A 16,584-nucleotide genomic window follows, 5' to 3' on the forward strand; every position below is an offset into this window, starting at 1 on the left:
TGTTCATTGTTCAGCCACACAGCCGGAAAGGGGAAGGCCCGGCTGGGAGCGGCAAGGAGAATATCGACAAAGTTGACGGAGATTGGGTGGCGCTGCTTAGCGCGGGTCTGTTTGATGAGTCTGGGGACCCAGCAGCCAACCATGGGTAGCAGACCCCGGCGTTCCTGGAAGTAGCGCCGGGGCTAAGTGGAGGCAAGGTGTAGCCCGTCGCCCCCGCCGGCCTGGACGCAGCGATTGGCTCTCTGGGCGTCATCCAGTGTATACACAGTACGCTCTCTAAATACGCCGATCCTCCGTACGGTTCTTGAGGAGCACTAGGTACCTACGTGGTACTGTTTCTTAGTCGGGGGCAGTGTACACTTGTATGGCCTGCTGAGCTGTCTAGATCGTGGACACGCTGAGGTAGCATGTTCGGTGCTTGGACCAACGACCAGCTAGCTCATCGTAATCATACGTATCCACTGCGGCGGCCCAGAGTTCACTTTGGGCTCAGTCTGGTTCTGTCGATCCAAGACAGAATATTAAGCAGAAAGGGATGAGCAACTACTGTACATATTGCATACGATAATACATACGTATGTAAGGAACTGTAAGTAATATTAGGCGGTTATCACTTGCTTGGAGTGCACACATTGTGTAGCAACTACTACTGGGTCAATATTACTGGTACGGGCTGGCGCCTGAGGGCGAGGCGCCTTGCTGCCGAACAATGGTATATGCATACTATCGACAGATTGACACCTTACATAGCGATAGTGTGTGAACCGGATAATATGATTATTGTCGAAATAATAATAATATTCACTGCATAGTTCGCATACAGGGACAGCAGCAGGGACAACGCAACAAGAATAGTACATACGTTGTGCAGGAGCGCCGCGCGGGAATTAACGAGGCCCACTAATTCGTGCCTAGCGCCTGGCTGACTGGACTATTACTACTCCCCTGTCCCGTCTTTCGTTCTCTTCTGCCCTTCTCTTCTTCCTCACACACCAACACTCATTTGTTGACTATCGCTCCCTCCCGGTCGTTTTATACACCGATTACACTCGTTGTTCATCGCGATATAACCAGCAGACACTCCTTCGTCTCAACCACATCTTGTCTTTGCTTCTTGTGGAATTTTCCCAGCTTATACATCACCAACCGACACAATGCGTTTCACTGCTGCCGTCCTTGCCTTCGCCGCTGGCGCTTGCGCTACTTCTGCCTCTTCTGCCATCACAGAGGTCGTCACTACCTTCGAGACCTACTGCCCTGAGGCCACCAGCTTCGTTGCTGGCGGCTCGACCGTCCATGTGACCACTGTATGATTGACTGGATCAACCAGGCTTGGAAAACATTGGCTAACATGAACTTCAGCCCGGCACCTACACCCTAAGCGGATCCTACACCGTGACTCGCCCTCTACTCTCTTCCACCATTACCGTCTGCAACTCATGGTATGACAAAATGCACCTTTTGTTGAAGAATTAGTCACTAATATCCTCGCAGCGCCAGCTCTAGCGCCCCCGTTCCCCTGGGCACTGGCTCCCCAGCCCCCTACACCAGCGTTACTCCTGCTCCTGCACCAGGTTCTCCCGGCTCGACCACCAAGCCCTCCACTCCAGCCTTCACTGCTGGTGCGGCTCCTGCTGTTGCTGGTGCCGGTGCTGGTCTTGCTGCCGTCCTTGGTGTTGCTGCGGCTCTTCTCTAAACACTTCGTTTCGTTTGAAACACTTCATCCGACCTGCGATTTCCCTTGGACGGTGATGTGGTAGACAAAAATACTGAGACGATGGAAAGCTTACGATACTTCTTCGATTCGACGTTGAGGCGTTTTGTAATATAGATGTTCGGGAAATCTAAACTTGGATATCATATTTTTCTCATTTTGACTCTTGATCTCATGCGAACCCGTCTTTGAAGACAGCGTATGGAGATGGTCCGATATTGCTTCTTTCATATCTCGACGTCGAGCGAGATGTATATTCATCGCCATTTTGCATTCATTGTATTCAATTGATTCCCTATTTTTACTATTACAATATGGTCTGGTCTAGTCTAATTGATATGGTTTGTTCATTATTTATTGCGGACGTAGATATGCAGTGTCCGTAGCCACGTGGTGTATGGATTAAGTGCATTCAACATGCCTGCTTTAAGCTTAAACCAACTGCCCATTCCAGCGACATTCTTCAGGTACGTACCACGCTAATTACAACTTCGCCTTGACTCCGCTTTCTCCCTTGCGACTTTGAAAATACTCCCGAACTCGCGCTCGAGCAACTTCAACAACCTCTGCATCTTCTACTGTCGGCGGTACATTCACCGCCGCAGTATAGTCACCCTTAACCACGGCATTCTCGACAAGTTCGCGCAGTACACGCCGCAACGTCTTGCCACTGCGCGTCTTGGGGATCATGCCGCGTCCCTGAATCATTCCGCCCAGCGAGGCGATGGCCCCAATCTGCTCGCGTACGAGTTTATTCACTGCGTTAAACAGTTCGGGGCTCGCGGTGGCGGGTAGTTCACCGCTCCCTGGGTTGCGAGGCTGGATGAAAGCAAATGGGAGATGACCCTTAAGGCTATCGGGGATACCGACGACGCTAGCCTCACCGATATCTGGATGTGATAGGATCACTTGCTCGATGGCACCTATATTTAACATCAGCAACGGTCACTTTGCATATATATCTTCATGTTTAGGAAGGTTTTCTATCATACCAGTACTGAATCGATGTGCAGCCACGTTGATAATGTCATCCGATCGAGACATGATATGCACATACCCATCCTGGTCAATTAGGCCTGCGTCCCCGGTGTCCACCCAGCGGCCGTTGAATCTCTTGAGATAGCCCTTGTAGAACCGTTCTTCGTCATTGAATAAGGTCGTGAAGGCGGTAGGGGCGAGGGGAATGGCCATTACTACGTTCCCCATTGTTCCTCGTGGGACTTCGTTGCCGTCGTCGTCGACGATGCGAACGTCGAACCCAGGCATGGGCTTTCCTGCTGAGCCTGGTCGGATCGGTAACGGCGTTACCGCCGTTGATGAAGATGGATCCGTCAAGTAGCCTAGTTCACTCAGCAGTGACAGACCGGATATAGGTGAGCCAGATTCAGATGACCACCAGTTATCGATCACCGTAGCCCCGGGGGCTGCATGGCTAGTGAGTAGATCCTGAAATGTGCGTACGATGCTCGGTTCACTCCGTTCCCCAGCCAGGAACAACGCTTTCAGTGACTTGAGTCCCCCCCGCGCACCTATTTCTGTCAGTAGTTTGCTTTCCGGGTCATCCTTGCGCATTGCCCGAAGCGCTGTTGGGGCTGTGAACAGGACATTGGCTTTGTTTTTCTCAATGACTCGCCAGAACTCGCCTGCGTCCGGTGTGCCAACAGGCTTGCCTTCGTATAAGATTGTAGTAGCGCCGACGAGCAGTGGTGCGTAGAGGATATACGAATGACCAACAACCCAGCCGATATCAGAGGCACAGAACATGACATCCCCGGGACCTTTAATGCCGAACAAGTATTTGATAGAGAGGCTCAACCCAACAGCATGCCCGCCAGCTTCGCGTACAACTCCTTTTGGAAGACCGGTCGTTCCTATATCATCTTAGTTTCTTTTTACTTCAGAAGTAGTCCATCAACCATACCACTAGTGTAGATTATATACAGACCGTCGTTGCTATTCACAACAACCGGCGCTGCTCGAATACCTCGCATTCGGCCACTCTTGACAATGCGTTGCCAGTTGCGTTGCCCACCCAGTTTATCAGGATGGTTCCATCGGAGCTCGTCTCGCTGCCAGATAATGACCTTGTCGGGTTTGAATTTGCTCTGGTTAATGGCACCTTCTACAAGCGGTCTGTACGACAGCGGCCCCTTGGAACCCTCTATTCCGCATGAAGCCGTCATTATGGCTCGCGGCTTTGCATCCTCGATCCTTTGGGCCAGCGAGGCCGCTGCGAATCCTCCAAAGACAGCAGCGTGAATAGCACCTAGCCTGGCTATGGCGAGGGCTGCAAAGAGGGCAGCGGGGATCATAGGCACTGCAGTAGTCAGCTGGGAACTTTAAACCTTTAAAATATTGATAAATATAAAAACCATACTGTAGATGATAACAACATCACCCTTGCGCACCCCCTCCTCACGCAGGACCCCCGCGAGAACCTCAATCTCGTCCTGCACCTGCCGATACGTATAACTCTCGCGCACGCCCGTTACGGACGACTCCCAGACAATAGCGACGTTGTCACCATTGCCGTTCTCGACATGTCGATCAACGCAGTTGTATGTCGTTGAAAGCTCTCCGTCGGGGAACCAGCGCCAATGGTCGTGCGTTATCCCGCTGGCCGAGAGAGTCTTGGTTGATAGATCGAGAACGCGTGACGGTTGTTTGTGCCAATGCAGGCTTTGGGCATGATGACCCCAGAAGGATTCCGGGTCGCGAATGGAGTGCTCATGCACGGAGTCTTGCGGATGAGACATTTTGGTATGTAATGTTATAGTGTGTTGTATATTGTATATTGGGGTGTGTATATATAGACTGGTGTGGTGTTGTAATAACCAGACATGTCAATATATAGGTAGATAAAATGTTACCAGCCCAGAGGCCGCTGGATCGTCATCACCATCAATCAAGCACTGCGTTCAGTCTCCAGGACGCAGCTATTTGTAGTCGAAGAGAGCAACTGATGAGATGAAATAGCACAGCAATGATCCACGGCTAGCGATACAGTTAGCCGACCGGACGAACGGGGTGCATGTATTCTGGCTAGGCTGTTGTTCGTGATCGAGCTGGAGGTGGAGCCTCGTTGGGGTATTAATGCCCCCGCATCCTGCTCCCAGCCTCCTCCACGCTAACCCGCATTCCCATACCTCAATTGATGTCATTAACAGGAACAGGAGATTATTCAGATGAGCAGAAAGTAAATGGTAGGGTGTATTCCTCCTCTCTGTCACTTGGACATACAGAGTAATTCTAAAGTGTGTTATGAAGATGATTTGCTGCCATTGGGTGATTCCCGGTAACCTCGGCAATGTACAGACATATATTTATGTATTATATCAGGTAACGGTGTACACATAACTACATGCGAAATAGTGGGAGCCTGTCCAAATTTAGTCGGTCTGTAGTATCTATAGCAATAGTATCAATTCCTAGAAATGTACTAGTTATCTACTAGAATACAGTGTTTACTAGCACTAGATGATCTACCCGTAGGACGCGCTGGCAAATGTTTCCTTCTAACCATCTAGCTTTTGTGAACCTCATTCTTCAGTGTTGCCACAGTTACCAGCTCTTTATAATTCAAAAAATTGAAGGTCTAGGAGTCACTTTATGCATCGATATTTTACTTCTTCTAGTTGGCGTGGTTGCAGTAGTTCCATATTAACCTTAGCCTTCTTTGTAAGAGAGTTTGACGTCAATTATAGCGATTTTACTTCAGTGTTCCTTAACAAGAAATTATTCATTGATTTGACTCTGCATCCATGGCTTTCGTTAACCTTGACAAACATGTCTACGGCATAATCTATCACGCACCCTAACCTCCTACAAAAGCTCTCTATCACAACCAACATATCTAGACCAAACTCGTCTTGCGAATCCGCACTGCAGATGCAGCAGGCAAAGCTTTCTTTATAACAGGCCCTCGTTAACGCCAACATACTCAAAGCCTGCCATGATCCGGGTTTTCAAATAATCTGCAAAGCTAATGGTCTTGCCCGCGGCACTTTGAAGAATGAATATCTTAATATCCAACCAGTCGGTAAAGCTTGGAGGCATGCATGAACAAAAATCCCGCCCATTCCAAACCTTATATTTGATCTCAGTCTACCAAAAGAAGATGAGGAGAGTGAAGGCTCGTTTCAAAGAGTATACTAGGACGTTGGTATGCCCCAAAAAGAAAGTCTTAGTGTTCGTACTCGGGATGTTATAAATTTAGTTATTACTATTGCCACTAGGATGAGGATGCGTACCAACAGCCACGTGAATATCGTTGAGTGGCGTGGCGCGTCTAAAGAAGCAGCTTATTGCACTTAGTGAGAAATCTGGCATGGTCGATGATTCCTAGCTCTGTTTTACGTTATCCTGGATTAAGTACACTGTGTTCCTTCTTGAGAATCCAGGCTACATCATCTGCAGCATTGTTCGAGACGGATCAGAAATCCGCCTCCAGATCATGAATTTTTTTTATTGAGGTGCTGGTGAGGTTGAGCTCGGGTTTGGACAGCGAGACGGCCACGAGAATTTCAGGAACGGTGTGGAAGATATGAGCTCTTCGAGAATTATCAAGTCAATCTTGATTATAATATGATATTATATCTTTAAGTTGTAGGACATAAGGTTTCTAGTTAATTATTTTTATGTATCGTGTAAGCACTAATAAATATGAGGTTAAGAAAGTAGGCATTCAATAGAGCTAGCTAGTCTCTGATATCTTTTATTATATAAAGCCAATGATTCTTATGTTTCTGAAGCTGCTATGAGAGCTAATAATTTAGAATTAATATAGGTGAATGACTTAAGAAATAGGGAATAAGAGGCTTGGGTGAGGACAGTGACCGGTGGTGGTGAAGCATAGAGCGGCGAGCCGCACGCGCCAATACAGAAATCGCCACCCGCGATATGTATGGTAATATGTATATTCTATGAGCAGGATTAGGGAGCTATCAATTCAACATCCATTCGATTGGCTATCACAAAGCGGTCAAGGGGTATCTCTTTCAAAATATGTGCGGTACGCTCAAGTTCTTCAGAACACTTTTCTTGCGATTTCCCTGCCCCTGATTTGTATTGGCATTGCAGGCACTGCGGCAGGCCTCTGATAGTAAGAGCCGTGCCTGTGACAGTGACAAACTAACATGCCCATATATGTCATGTCCACTCCAGCTGCTGCGGCTCGGCAGAAAAGGGGCCTCTCGGAGGTCAAAGACGCGTCATTCTATGGCGGCGGTGCAGACAAACAAAAAGCCGACGTTGCTTCCTCAAAGGAAAACGAAGGAAATATAAGGAAACGACTCGGCCAAGCCAGCCTCGGCCAGCGAAATATAAGGATATAACAGAATATAGGCTCAATAAAGGAACGATAAGAAGGCGAATGTAAACAGAGCGAGCTATGAGCGAGAACAAAGGCACAAATTCTTCGCAATTGCCATCACAGATGCATATGTCGGAAAACCGTGTAAGATCAAGAAGCCACGCTCAAATATGCACAAAAATAAATAGCAGTAGCACCATCAAAACACTCTTCGCACTCACAAAATGACACAAAGCCCTCTTCGGTGAGGTCGTGAGCGGTCGGTCCGAAAGCCCTTTGGATACTCCGGGTTTGCGTCCCGGTCGCGGTGCTGGCCTGAAAATCCCGTCGTCCTTCGTTCCTGGAGGCGTCCCCCATGATGTTGCTGTCGCTGTTGTCGCAGCAGCCGCACGACGTCATAAAAGGCCTTTTCCACATTGATACAGTTCTTGGCCGATGCCTCGACGAATTCGCATCCCAGCTCCTTGGCGAGGGCGGAACCCTCTTGTGCAGAGACCGCTCGCTCGACTGCTTTGTCGCTCTTATTGCCGACCAGCATCACGGGCACTGGGCCTGAAGCGCCGCCGACGGACGATGCCAGGGGTGATCCTAGATAACTAGCGCCGGTGGGCGAACCCGAATTGGCCGACTCTTTCACCATTTGAATCTGATTATAGAACTTGGTTATGCGGCTGAAGGAGGCACGCGAGGTGATGCTGTAGACGAGGACAAAGCCCTCTCCATCGCGAATCCATTGGTCTCTCAGGGCGGTGTACTCTTCCTGTCCTGCAGTGTCCAAGACCTCGAGCATGCATGACTGCTGGTCGATGACGACTTGCTTTCGGTAGGAGTCTTCGATGGTGGGATCATATGTTTCCACGAAATGATTTAAACAGAGCTAGCACAGCGCATTAGACTGGACGATGCGGTCGCGACAATCACAGATGCTTACCTGGATGGTCAGTGCAGTTTTACCGACGCCTCCGTCGCCCAACACGACCAACTTATACAGGGTCATTTTCCCAGCCATGGCTGCTGCAAGTCCTCCTCTGCGAGGAAGGCGATAGCAGCAATATAGATTTTTCTTCTTCTTTCTTTTCTTTTCTTTTTCTTTTCTCTTGCGCTCCCTGCTTTTCCTTTCGGGTATATTTGTGTGTCTATTTCGGGAATTTCAGCAGCTGAAGGGGTCTGGCGTGGCAGGATCACAGGGGTGGCAGAACAGAGCTTAGCGGTTCGGTGGGGTCGGCGTCGGCTGTGAGGGGAAGGCTGGATGATGCAGGATGGTGGATGGGGGTGGCCGATGGCAGATGGCAGAGGATAGGGTAAGATGACACTTGCGGGGAGTGTGCGTGTGTGCGAGTGCGTGGGATCAGCAGCGACAGACAGGACGGTGCCTCAGACAGTTCGTGCAGAAGACATGCACGAGGCGGGCGGGTGAGTGCAGAGCAGAGCAGTTGCAACAAGACTTGAATAATCGGACGGAGGACAGGGCCACGCTAGGTGCGATGCTAGTCTGAGGAGCTAGGCTCGGAGGGGCAGTGGACACTAGACTGTGCAGGCGAAGACTGAAGCGGCAAAATGAGGCAGAGGCAGAGGCAGAGGCAGAGTTAAGTTCATCCCTAGAGCGGTGGTAGTAGTAGTAGTGGTGGTGGTAGCGGTGGTAGTGGTGGTCGTGTCGCAGTAGACGCAAGTGGGCGCCAGCTATCGCCATGCCTGGCGCCTGCCATTGGTGCGCTGCCTAACGCGGAAGGCCTAGACCATCTGACCGCGCCAGTGCATTCTTCACGAATAATAGTCATTGGTTGGTATAATGCGATTGTGATTGTGCTGCCAGATCGTTGTTTGTTTTATAATTACTAGAATAATTATATTGTGACTGACTCTTATGGCGTATGAGTATTCTTGTAGATTGTTGCTGCGCTTGACTGTTGTTCTGCTGGTGGCAACGGCTGCTCCCCGCTCGAGGCCCCGCGCGTGGGCCGAGAAGCATTTGTCTTAACATTGTTTAATTATTCATTATTACCGAGTCTTTAATATTCAACACTCAATATCCAATCAATCAGTATTGTCATAGGGATTAAATATCCAACTGATGCTGGATACTGTCTATTCAGTGGTAAATGTAAATAGCAGATACTGGCAAAGTGCCGTAGCATCCTCGTGATACTTGTTGATATGTATTATTTAACACGTAGTGTAATATTAGACTAGTAGTAGTATATAAGACTCGGTGATATTAATCGAACATATAAAATAGTAATAATAATAATAATATAACAGTATTATAATAAGAGTATTATATACCGTGTAGTTGACATGGTGACGAGTACCAACAAGGTCCGCTCTTGCCTGTCTGGCAGTAGGGCAAACCCTTCCTTCCCTTTCCAGCCGTGCGTAGCGACTGCTCTAGTTTTGCCAGACCGTCACCTGTTCAATATCCGCTCGACTACATCTACTATCATCTATTATCATATCATCTATTATATCATCTGTATCAACCATGTCAATTTCTATCAAGCTGCAATGCCGGCGGCCACGTGCTGTAGCTTGTCTGACGCCCGTGTTTCACAAGCGACCCTTGCAAGGGTCCCTGTATCGAGAGCAATGCCATACATAGCTTGCGCTGTGTTGCAGTCCCTCGGTGGATCGCATTTAATGGCCAGTAATGCTTTCGTTATCGAACCGGTAATTACGGCATACGTCCAGCCAGTCCCGACTCCAAGCGTCCCTTAGTTCGCCCGAAGGAGCAACCCACGACCCGTCATCCAGGAGGCTGGACTCGCTGGAGCTCGACGGTGTCCTTTAGTCTCGAGGCAGTGGATGCTGTTGGCTTAGTGCTACCGGGGGACGCTTGCCGCCCCTTAGTACATACTATCCAGTGTCCACAATACGACACTTAGCCTCGACCCTCGACTCTCGCTTCTGCCGAATGTGACAAGCACAATATTCCTCCGCCCAAATATGCATTTGTGTGCGGTAATCACACACGGCGAGCCGTCCATTACTTGCAGCCATCCCACTGCCTTCTCGAAATTGATGGTACAGCTATGCTCGACCAGCTCCACAATCGCGGACCTAGTCGCAATGATGGCATGACACTACTAACCAACACCTGATTTGTTCCTCGGCGTGATATCCACGAAGAGCAGGACCATCGCTAGGTCCCGGCAAGTTTCTACCCAAATAACACAAATGGCAAATGCTCATGGTCCAGCTCCACAATGCCAACTCACAACCCTGAGTCCTGCGTGCTCTCGGAAACATTCCGATTATACTAACTAACTATAAAGGATCAACTCATCCAGTGAGCTTGTTAGAGCTGTAAAGTATTCCATACCAACGACTCCTGCCCCCAATTCGACTGGATCGGCATGAACCGACCTTCCAACCGAATCCATCTCGACGGCTGGTGAAATGAGACTGTTTTTCGATAAGCACAGACCATCGCATTCCGCAAATCCGTCAGCCGTCAGCTGTCAACTGTCAACTGTCGGCTGTCAGATCGAATGCCGTCGACCAAGGCCGTCATTGATATACCCTTTACTAACCACTATAAGTGTAATTGTCGTAGGGGTTCACTGTCTACGACTCTTAATGTTGACGTTGGAGCTCCTTTGTTTTTTCTTGCACGCTTGCTAATATGAAACAATGGCTTTGAACTGGCAGGCTTCATCCGTGCCTCAGGTACAGCTAATCCAACCAACTACTCAACCCAAGACCGATGCCTGCATAGTGTATAACATGCCCAATATAGTTGCGAGGTGGAGAGCCGCCGTTGTGACTGGTTACATGGCAGTGCTCGGCCCGTCCAGAAGCACCAGGAATGGCAGGAAACCGTTGCGACGAATTCCAGATATGGTATGAGCTCAGGAGACTTTTCGGACTCGTTAAGCCGATTTGCTGGGTTTGCTTAGCCTCCAGCCAGTAGGTCAGCTTGATGGAGCTTGTTCAAAGTGACTTGTAGTACGACACCAGTGGACGCAAACAATACACTTCGGAGCTGCTGGAACGTGAATTTCGAATAGATAAAAAGAGCGGTTTTCAATTGTTGCATTCAGTCTGTACAGGATATAGAATTTGTCATTCTGGGTACACTAACTACATGTGTTATACATCAATTGGTATTAGTAATACATGCCAGTACATGCATTATTAAGCGGGGTAAATCAAGAGTGAATTGTAGCCAGCGACAACCACAACAAAGACAAAAATCTATAAAAATAAAAACACTATGGCCGACTCAGAGTTCCCACCATCGTCAATCCGGCCTCTCGTCCACGAAATAGCGACTTTACTCAAGGAGAAAAAGGAAACAGTATCCGTGGCAGAGACGGTACGTCATCAAGCATCGAAACCCTATCTCGCTGTACATGTAGCCAGGGACGACGATATTTACTAATTCTTCTTCTTCTTCTTCTTTTTTTTCTCCTTCCATTCTTAACCTAGCTATACAAACTAACTCTCCAACCAGGCTGCCGGCGGCCTCACATCTGCCTCCCTGCTCTCTGTCCCTGGAGCATCAAGCTACTTCAAAGGAGGACTTACGGTATGCCTCAAACCCATAATAGGTTACTAGACGAACACTAATAAGAACAGCTGTACACCCTTGAATCCCGCCTCGCCTTCGCCGGCTGGACTACTGAACACATCAAATCCTATCAAGGCCCAACAACGCAGATCGTCGCGCATCTCGCTGAGCATACGCGCAAAACACTCGGCTCGACGTATACGATTTCCGAGAGCGGCACTGCCGGGCCCGGTGGCGGGTCGACGCCGAATAGAGTACCGTAAGTTGCATCTTATATATATATATATATATAATATGAGATTGTTGGATATGTGTTAGTAATGCTAATAAAATATAGCGGCACTGTTTTCCTTGCTGTTGCGGCTCCCAGTGGAACATATGTGAGGGAAGTAAACACGGGCTTTGGAGAAGATCGAGAAAGAAATATGGTTGGGTTTGCCGCGGAGGGGTTGAAGCTGTTGCGCGATGTGCTGAAAGGGGATGCTAAGCTGTAGATATATCAGAGGAGAAAGATTGTACTGATTTAGACCGGTTGGTTGAATAACCGTTTCAATGTTATAGGTACATGTAATAGAAAGGCTTGAGTAGAGCAGACATGAAATCCGTAGCCATAAATCAATCCCAGTAGTAACAAAATGACAAATCTCAAATAAGTTGCAGTTGCCCACGTCACTCTTTCCATGGAATGCTGAATGTGCCAACCCAGTCTTCGACCTCTTTCTTCAGCTGTACAATCTCGGAGATATCGTCCCCGTTACCGACGTACTCGATAAAAGCCTTGATAGTCCCTGGGTTCTTGACTCCCTTGGCCTCTGCGCTTTCTCGAGCTGCTTTGTCGAGCTTTTGTGTGATTGTTACTGCGCGGTCGACGATTCCACCGACGCGGCGGAAGTCGTCTGGCTGGAACCCGCGAGATGTCATGGCAGGCGTTCCCAGACGGAGACCACCAGGCTTCAAGGCGGATTTGTCGCCGGGGACAGTGTTCTTGTTGGCAGCAACGCCGCATAGTTCGAGCACACGTTCGACACGTGCACCGTCAACGCCGCGGTTCTTGAGATCAACTAGGACAAGATGGTTATCAGTTCCGCCAGAGACGATGTTGTATCCCAGCCCGCCGTTGTTGACCGAGTTACCTAGCCGCTCAGCAAGAGCTTGTGCATTGGAGAGGACGGTTTGTTGATAGTCTTTGAAGGTTTTCGATTGGGCTTGTGAAAGAGCAACAGCGAGGGCTGTAATGGTGTGGTTATGAGGGCCTCCTTGATGACCGGGAAAAACGGAAGCATTGATGGGCCCTTCAAGGTCGTACAACTCCTTGTTGCCTTTCTTATCTGTGCGACGAACACCCTTTCGATAGAAGATCATGGCTCCTCTGGGGCCACGCAGCGATTTGTGTGTGGTGGTTGTAACAACGTCTGAGTGAGCAAAAGGAGACGGAATGACATCAGCAGCTACGAGACCAGAGATATGTGCCATGTCACTCAACAAATAGGCGCCAATCGAATCAGTAATTTGGCGCATCCTTGTGTAGTCGATCAATCTGCTGTAGGCGGATGTACCAGCCACTATCAGCTTCGGACGGTAAATCTGCGCCAGTTCTTCCAGCTGGTCGTAGTTGATGAGACCGGTCGACTCGTCAAGACGATAGGGCACGGTCTCAAAGTATTTTGAGACGAATGAGATCTTCTTTGTGGGTGTTTGATAGCCATGTGACAAGTGTCCGCCATGGGGCAGGTCAAGGCCCATCAGACGGTCATGTGTGTTCAACAGAGCCGAGTAGGCGTACAAGTTGGCAGGCGAGCCGGATAACGCTATATTTGTCAGCTCCATTGACTGAAATACTACAGATCTCATGCCACGCACGTTGTACGTTGACTCCCCATTCCTCAGGGTCCAGTCTGAATGTTTCTAGGGCACGTTTCTGACACAGCGATTCGGCCTCGTCGATAAATTCATTGCCTCCATAATACCTAGCTCCCGGATATCCCTCTGAGTATTTGTCTATATTTACGCAGGCTTAGCACGTGTCTTGCAACCAGTCCAAGCAGTATACACCCACTTTGCATCACACTTCCAAGCGCGTCTAAGACGGCCTGAGAAGTAAAGTTCTCAGACGGGATCAGATTGATGAAATGCTTCTGTCGTTTTTTCTCCTGCTCACCCCCTTTAGAATCTGGCCAGACTCGTAGTCACTGCTTCTGTCACGCACCTTCTGCAAGATGTTGTATACTGTGGGGTCGGCCTCCTCGAGGTGGGTGGAGAGTAGCTGCGGGGAAAGAGAACATGGTCAGTATCAACAGCTGCGAGGGAGCCGGGACAAGGCATACTTGGTGTTGGCCATCATGGCTATCTGACACATTCCGCCGCTGGAAGGCTGCTGTAGGCGACAGACGCTCAATGAGCTGCGAGGGACGACGAACTGCAGTCGGGGTCCGAAGAGAGTCGCCGGCCAGCAGCAGTCTTGAAGCTTGCCGACTGCAGCGATTCAACGACATTGCGGACATGCGAGGCAGTGGTTGTGCGTGCGAGGCCAATGTCAGTCTCACACAATTCAACAGTGACAATGACTGCAAAGAAGAAGGGGAATTGCGGTGTGGCCGCGAGAGAAATGGGCTGATGCTGATGGAGCTAATTACTGTACCCGCGGAGTGGTGCTCATGATGCACACTGGCGAGCAGATAACGGTTGCTGCGCTGCTCGCATTCCGCGGGAAAGAGCAGGCTGCCAATCAGCGCGCCCATGCCAAGCCGCTATTTCGTTTCCCGCTTTTCTCTGCGCTGCTTGTTTTCTTCTCTCTTTCTCTCTTCACACAACTAAATCCAAGATGAAGAGACGGCCTCTTCGGCTTTTGCAGCTCTCACGCGCCGTCCGTTCCTCGGAGCGGGCGTGCGTGGGCGATGCTGATATGTCCCGGGCTCGCTTCACCATCCTTGAGGGACAATATGAAACAATCGGATTGGAGAGGTTGTGTTTTACTTGATAGTCGTGTTGTATTTCGCCATGCGCTGTTGTTCCATTTGACTCGTTAAATATATATGCAATACTAATACTACATCCACATCCACATCCACATCCTCATCCATATCCATATCCATATCCATATCCATATCCATATCCATATCCATATTCACATCTTATGACAGACCGGGCCAATCTATAGTCTGGGTCAGCGGGCTCAGCATCAGGCTTTCGACAACTTACCAAACGTCGTCCGCGCAGTAGCCTTCTTCGACACGGCGACGGGATCTCCAACGCGAATGACCGTCGCCTCGTCGCCCTTGAGGAAGCCATACCGGCCAAATACAGGACTATATTTGGCGCCACTATCGACACGCCGGTCCTTGGTCAACTTCTTGAATACTAGCCCGTCGTCTGTCTTGTGAAATCCTCCCGTCTGATAGTCCACATCCAAGGAACGGCATCTGACGCAGTTGGAAGTCAACGCCAGCTGCACGCGGTCAGTGCCTCCAATAGCCAGCTCTTCCCAGTAGTCCTCCTCCCATGCACTCTCGGCACCCCCAACAACAACGTTCGGGCGAAACTTGGTGACATCGACTTCAACCCCATCCTTGAACCGACTCGATACCTGCTTGACTGACGTATCATTCACAACCATGTAAGCTGCACAATCCGCAAAAGTAAGAATCCCATCATCCTCTTTTCGGCCGAAGGAGGGGACATAGTCTGCAAGGCTCGAGAGCCAGCCCTGTTCCATTCGCCGGCGAACGTTAGGATTCATTGAGCCGAGGACCTGTCTCCTATTAGGACCTGTGTAGACTAGTATCACCGGGAACCCGAAACGGTCAGAGAACCAGTCGCTGTATTTCCTTCCCATCTTATACCCTACCATGGAGCTTTGGTGCATCATGATAGGAGTCTCCTCCATATCATCCCACTCGGGCTGCAATGGGACATGTAGTGTTTTTGTAGCGTTGTTCTCTGACACGGGTGGCTGTTGGTAAGTCACGATTATCCTCCCTCCGTCGTCCGCTTCGCCATGGTCGGGCAAGATCAGGTCGGTTAAGAAAAGTGACATGGCGGGGAAGTGTGGTACATGCATATTCTTCAGCTCTTGGTTCCCCGCGCTGTCCTCTATGATTTTGCATAGCATGAAACATCGATCGTATAAAATGCCATGGCGGGTGAAGGTGGCTTCCTGGAGCTTGGTCGGCCGAAGCGACTTGATGGGGTATACGAATAGCTAGCGCACTTTCATTAACCAACACTCGTGAATCAAAGACGCAAAGATATGGACACATACATCGCTGACATACATCTCTGCTCAATGGAGTCTTAACAGGAGTGTGAAGAATGCGGGGTGATATGCGAGGGACACTGAGAAGACTGAGAATTGGGCTGGGATTAAGTTTCCGTTTCCGGCGCCAATAATACGTAGAACCATCAACATTCAATACTTCGCTGTATTCATTATTAATATGATGGAAGCGAATGCCGTTGCTTCTTCTAACCATGTTCATTTCGAGTCCTTGTCCGGACCCGTGGCATAGAACAAAGTTCCCATTCCAGGAATAAGCATCACTCACTCTTTGATAGTATTGGGACTGGAGGGCATGTATTGTTCTAGAAGTTCTAAAATAAGCATCTCCGAAAGTATAAAGCTATGGAATATTACTAAACAGACACAGACGAATTATGGCAAAGATCATTCATTGTCATGAACATTTGAAACCTAGACAATGCTTTATAACAATAATTACCGCTATAACAATAAGGATAATACCAATTAACAATGGTGATTGACGATGACGATAAAGGCCCAAGAAAGCGATGACGCAGAGCATGCACCGCCACACTTTCACAGGCGTTGATTGGCCGGGACTATCGCCTTCTTACCAATTCTTAAACACCTGTATTAACTATTATATAAATATATAATTATTATAGTGCCGATGGTCAGCAGGTCGAAGGCATCTCTTTTATTTCCGAACAAGCGTAAGCTGGTCTTGTGGATGCTGTTGTGCCTGGCTTTCCCCACTGCCTACTAAAACCGAGCGCCAACCCCTCCGAGACTGACGAAAGATTGTGTGCAACTCC

The 16,584-nt window shown here is 49.1% G+C and overlaps 6 protein-coding genes across 6 annotated transcripts; 2 read left to right on the plus strand and 4 right to left on the minus strand.

Moving 5' to 3' along the window:
* The first annotated feature begins 748 nt into the window (after positions 1-748).
* On the plus strand, positions 749-2,067 carry BGW36DRAFT_379924 (uncharacterized protein). The gene is made up of 3 exons (XM_046216271.1): positions 749-1,307; positions 1,363-1,442; positions 1,495-2,067. The coding sequence occupies exons 1-3, from the start codon at positions 1,155-1,157 to the stop codon at positions 1,694-1,696; spliced, it is 435 nt and encodes a 144-aa protein (XP_046070881.1). The 5' UTR covers positions 749-1,154; the 3' UTR covers positions 1,697-2,067.
* BGW36DRAFT_461897 (putative acyl-CoA synthetase) lies at positions 1,985-4,876 on the minus strand. The gene is made up of 4 exons (XM_046222149.1): positions 4,092-4,876; positions 3,636-4,031; positions 2,707-3,585; positions 1,985-2,637 (listed from the first exon to the last, which is right to left on the minus strand). Exons 1-4 carry the CDS (start codon positions 4,468-4,470, stop codon positions 2,198-2,200), a joined length of 2,094 nt encoding a protein of 697 aa, XP_046070882.1. The 5' UTR covers positions 4,471-4,876; the 3' UTR covers positions 1,985-2,197.
* A 2,366-nt stretch (positions 4,877-7,242) lies between these two features.
* Positions 7,243-8,034, minus strand: BGW36DRAFT_359811 (ras small monomeric GTPase RasB; the record flags this gene model as incomplete). The annotated part of the gene is made up of 2 exons (XM_046214117.1): positions 7,243-7,902; positions 7,957-8,034. The coding sequence occupies 2 exons, from the start codon at positions 8,032-8,034 to the stop codon at positions 7,243-7,245; spliced, it is 738 nt and encodes a 245-aa protein (XP_046070883.1).
* A 3,201-nt stretch (positions 8,035-11,235) lies between these two features.
* BGW36DRAFT_298534 (putative competence/damage-inducible protein CinA) lies at positions 11,236-12,026 on the plus strand (the record flags this gene model as incomplete). The annotated part of the gene is made up of 4 exons (XM_046211437.1): positions 11,236-11,337; positions 11,476-11,550; positions 11,601-11,791; positions 11,870-12,026. The coding sequence occupies 4 exons, from the start codon at positions 11,236-11,238 to the stop codon at positions 12,024-12,026; spliced, it is 525 nt and encodes a 174-aa protein (XP_046070884.1).
* Positions 12,027-12,038: 12 nt separating this feature from the next.
* On the minus strand, positions 12,039-14,197 carry BGW36DRAFT_379932 (putative cytosolic hydroxymethyltransferase). Its single transcript, XM_046216272.1, has 5 exons — positions 13,857-14,197; positions 13,739-13,795; positions 13,589-13,682; positions 13,393-13,530; positions 12,039-13,340 (listed from the first exon to the last, which is right to left on the minus strand). Exons 1-5 carry the CDS (start codon positions 14,031-14,033, stop codon positions 12,202-12,204), a joined length of 1,605 nt encoding a protein of 534 aa, XP_046070885.1. The 5' UTR covers positions 14,034-14,197; the 3' UTR covers positions 12,039-12,201.
* A 409-nt stretch (positions 14,198-14,606) lies between these two features.
* BGW36DRAFT_379939 (MOSC domain protein) lies at positions 14,607-16,239 on the minus strand. Its single transcript, XM_046216273.1, has 3 exons — positions 15,791-16,239; positions 14,731-15,730; positions 14,607-14,683 (listed from the first exon to the last, which is right to left on the minus strand). The coding sequence occupies exons 1-3, from the start codon at positions 15,803-15,805 to the stop codon at positions 14,664-14,666; spliced, it is 1,035 nt and encodes a 344-aa protein (XP_046070886.1). The 5' UTR covers positions 15,806-16,239; the 3' UTR covers positions 14,607-14,663.
* Between the last annotated feature and the right edge of the window lie 345 nt (positions 16,240-16,584).

This window comes from Talaromyces proteolyticus, assembly GCF_021365285.1.
Source record: "Talaromyces proteolyticus strain PMI_201 chromosome Unknown BGW36scaffold_7, whole genome shotgun sequence".
NCBI lineage: Eukaryota > Fungi > Ascomycota > Eurotiomycetes > Eurotiales > Trichocomaceae > Talaromyces > Talaromyces proteolyticus.

Excerpts from the sequence above, each read along its gene's own strand:
- BGW36DRAFT_379932 (XM_046216272.1), bottom strand. The coding sequence starts at position 14,033 with ATGTCCGCAATGTCGTTGAATCGCTGCAGTCGGCAAGCTTCAAGACTG. Across the intron at positions 13,683-13,738 it reads TATACAACATCTTGCAGAAG|GAGAAAAAACGACAGAAGCA; the intron begins GTGCGTGACAGA and ends GGGGGTGAGCAG. Across the intron at positions 13,341-13,392 it reads ATGGGGAGTCAACGTACAAC|CGTTATCCGGCTCGCCTGCC; the intron begins GTGCGTGGCATG and ends TGACAAATATAG.
- BGW36DRAFT_379939 (XM_046216273.1), bottom strand. Across the intron at positions 14,684-14,730 it reads TACTGCGCGGACGACGTTTG|ATTGGCCCGGTCTGTCATAA; the intron begins GTAAGTTGTCGA and ends CCCAGACTATAG.
- BGW36DRAFT_461897 (XM_046222149.1), bottom strand. The coding sequence starts at position 4,470 with ATGTCTCATCCGCAAGACTCCGTGCATGAGCACTCCATTCGCGACCCG. Across the intron at positions 3,586-3,635 it reads GTATATAATCTACACTAGTG|GAACGACCGGTCTTCCAAAA; the intron begins GTATGGTTGATG and ends AAGATGATATAG. Across the intron at positions 2,638-2,706 it reads TGCACATCGATTCAGTACTG|GTGCCATCGAGCAAGTGATC; the intron begins GTATGATAGAAA and ends TGTTAAATATAG.
- BGW36DRAFT_379924 (XM_046216271.1), top strand. The coding sequence starts at position 1,155 with ATGCGTTTCACTGCTGCCGTCCTTGCCTTCGCCGCTGGCGCTTGCGCT. Across the intron at positions 1,308-1,362 it reads CGACCGTCCATGTGACCACT|CCCGGCACCTACACCCTAAG; the intron begins GTATGATTGACT and ends CATGAACTTCAG. Across the intron at positions 1,443-1,494 it reads ATTACCGTCTGCAACTCATG|CGCCAGCTCTAGCGCCCCCG; the intron begins GTATGACAAAAT and ends ATATCCTCGCAG.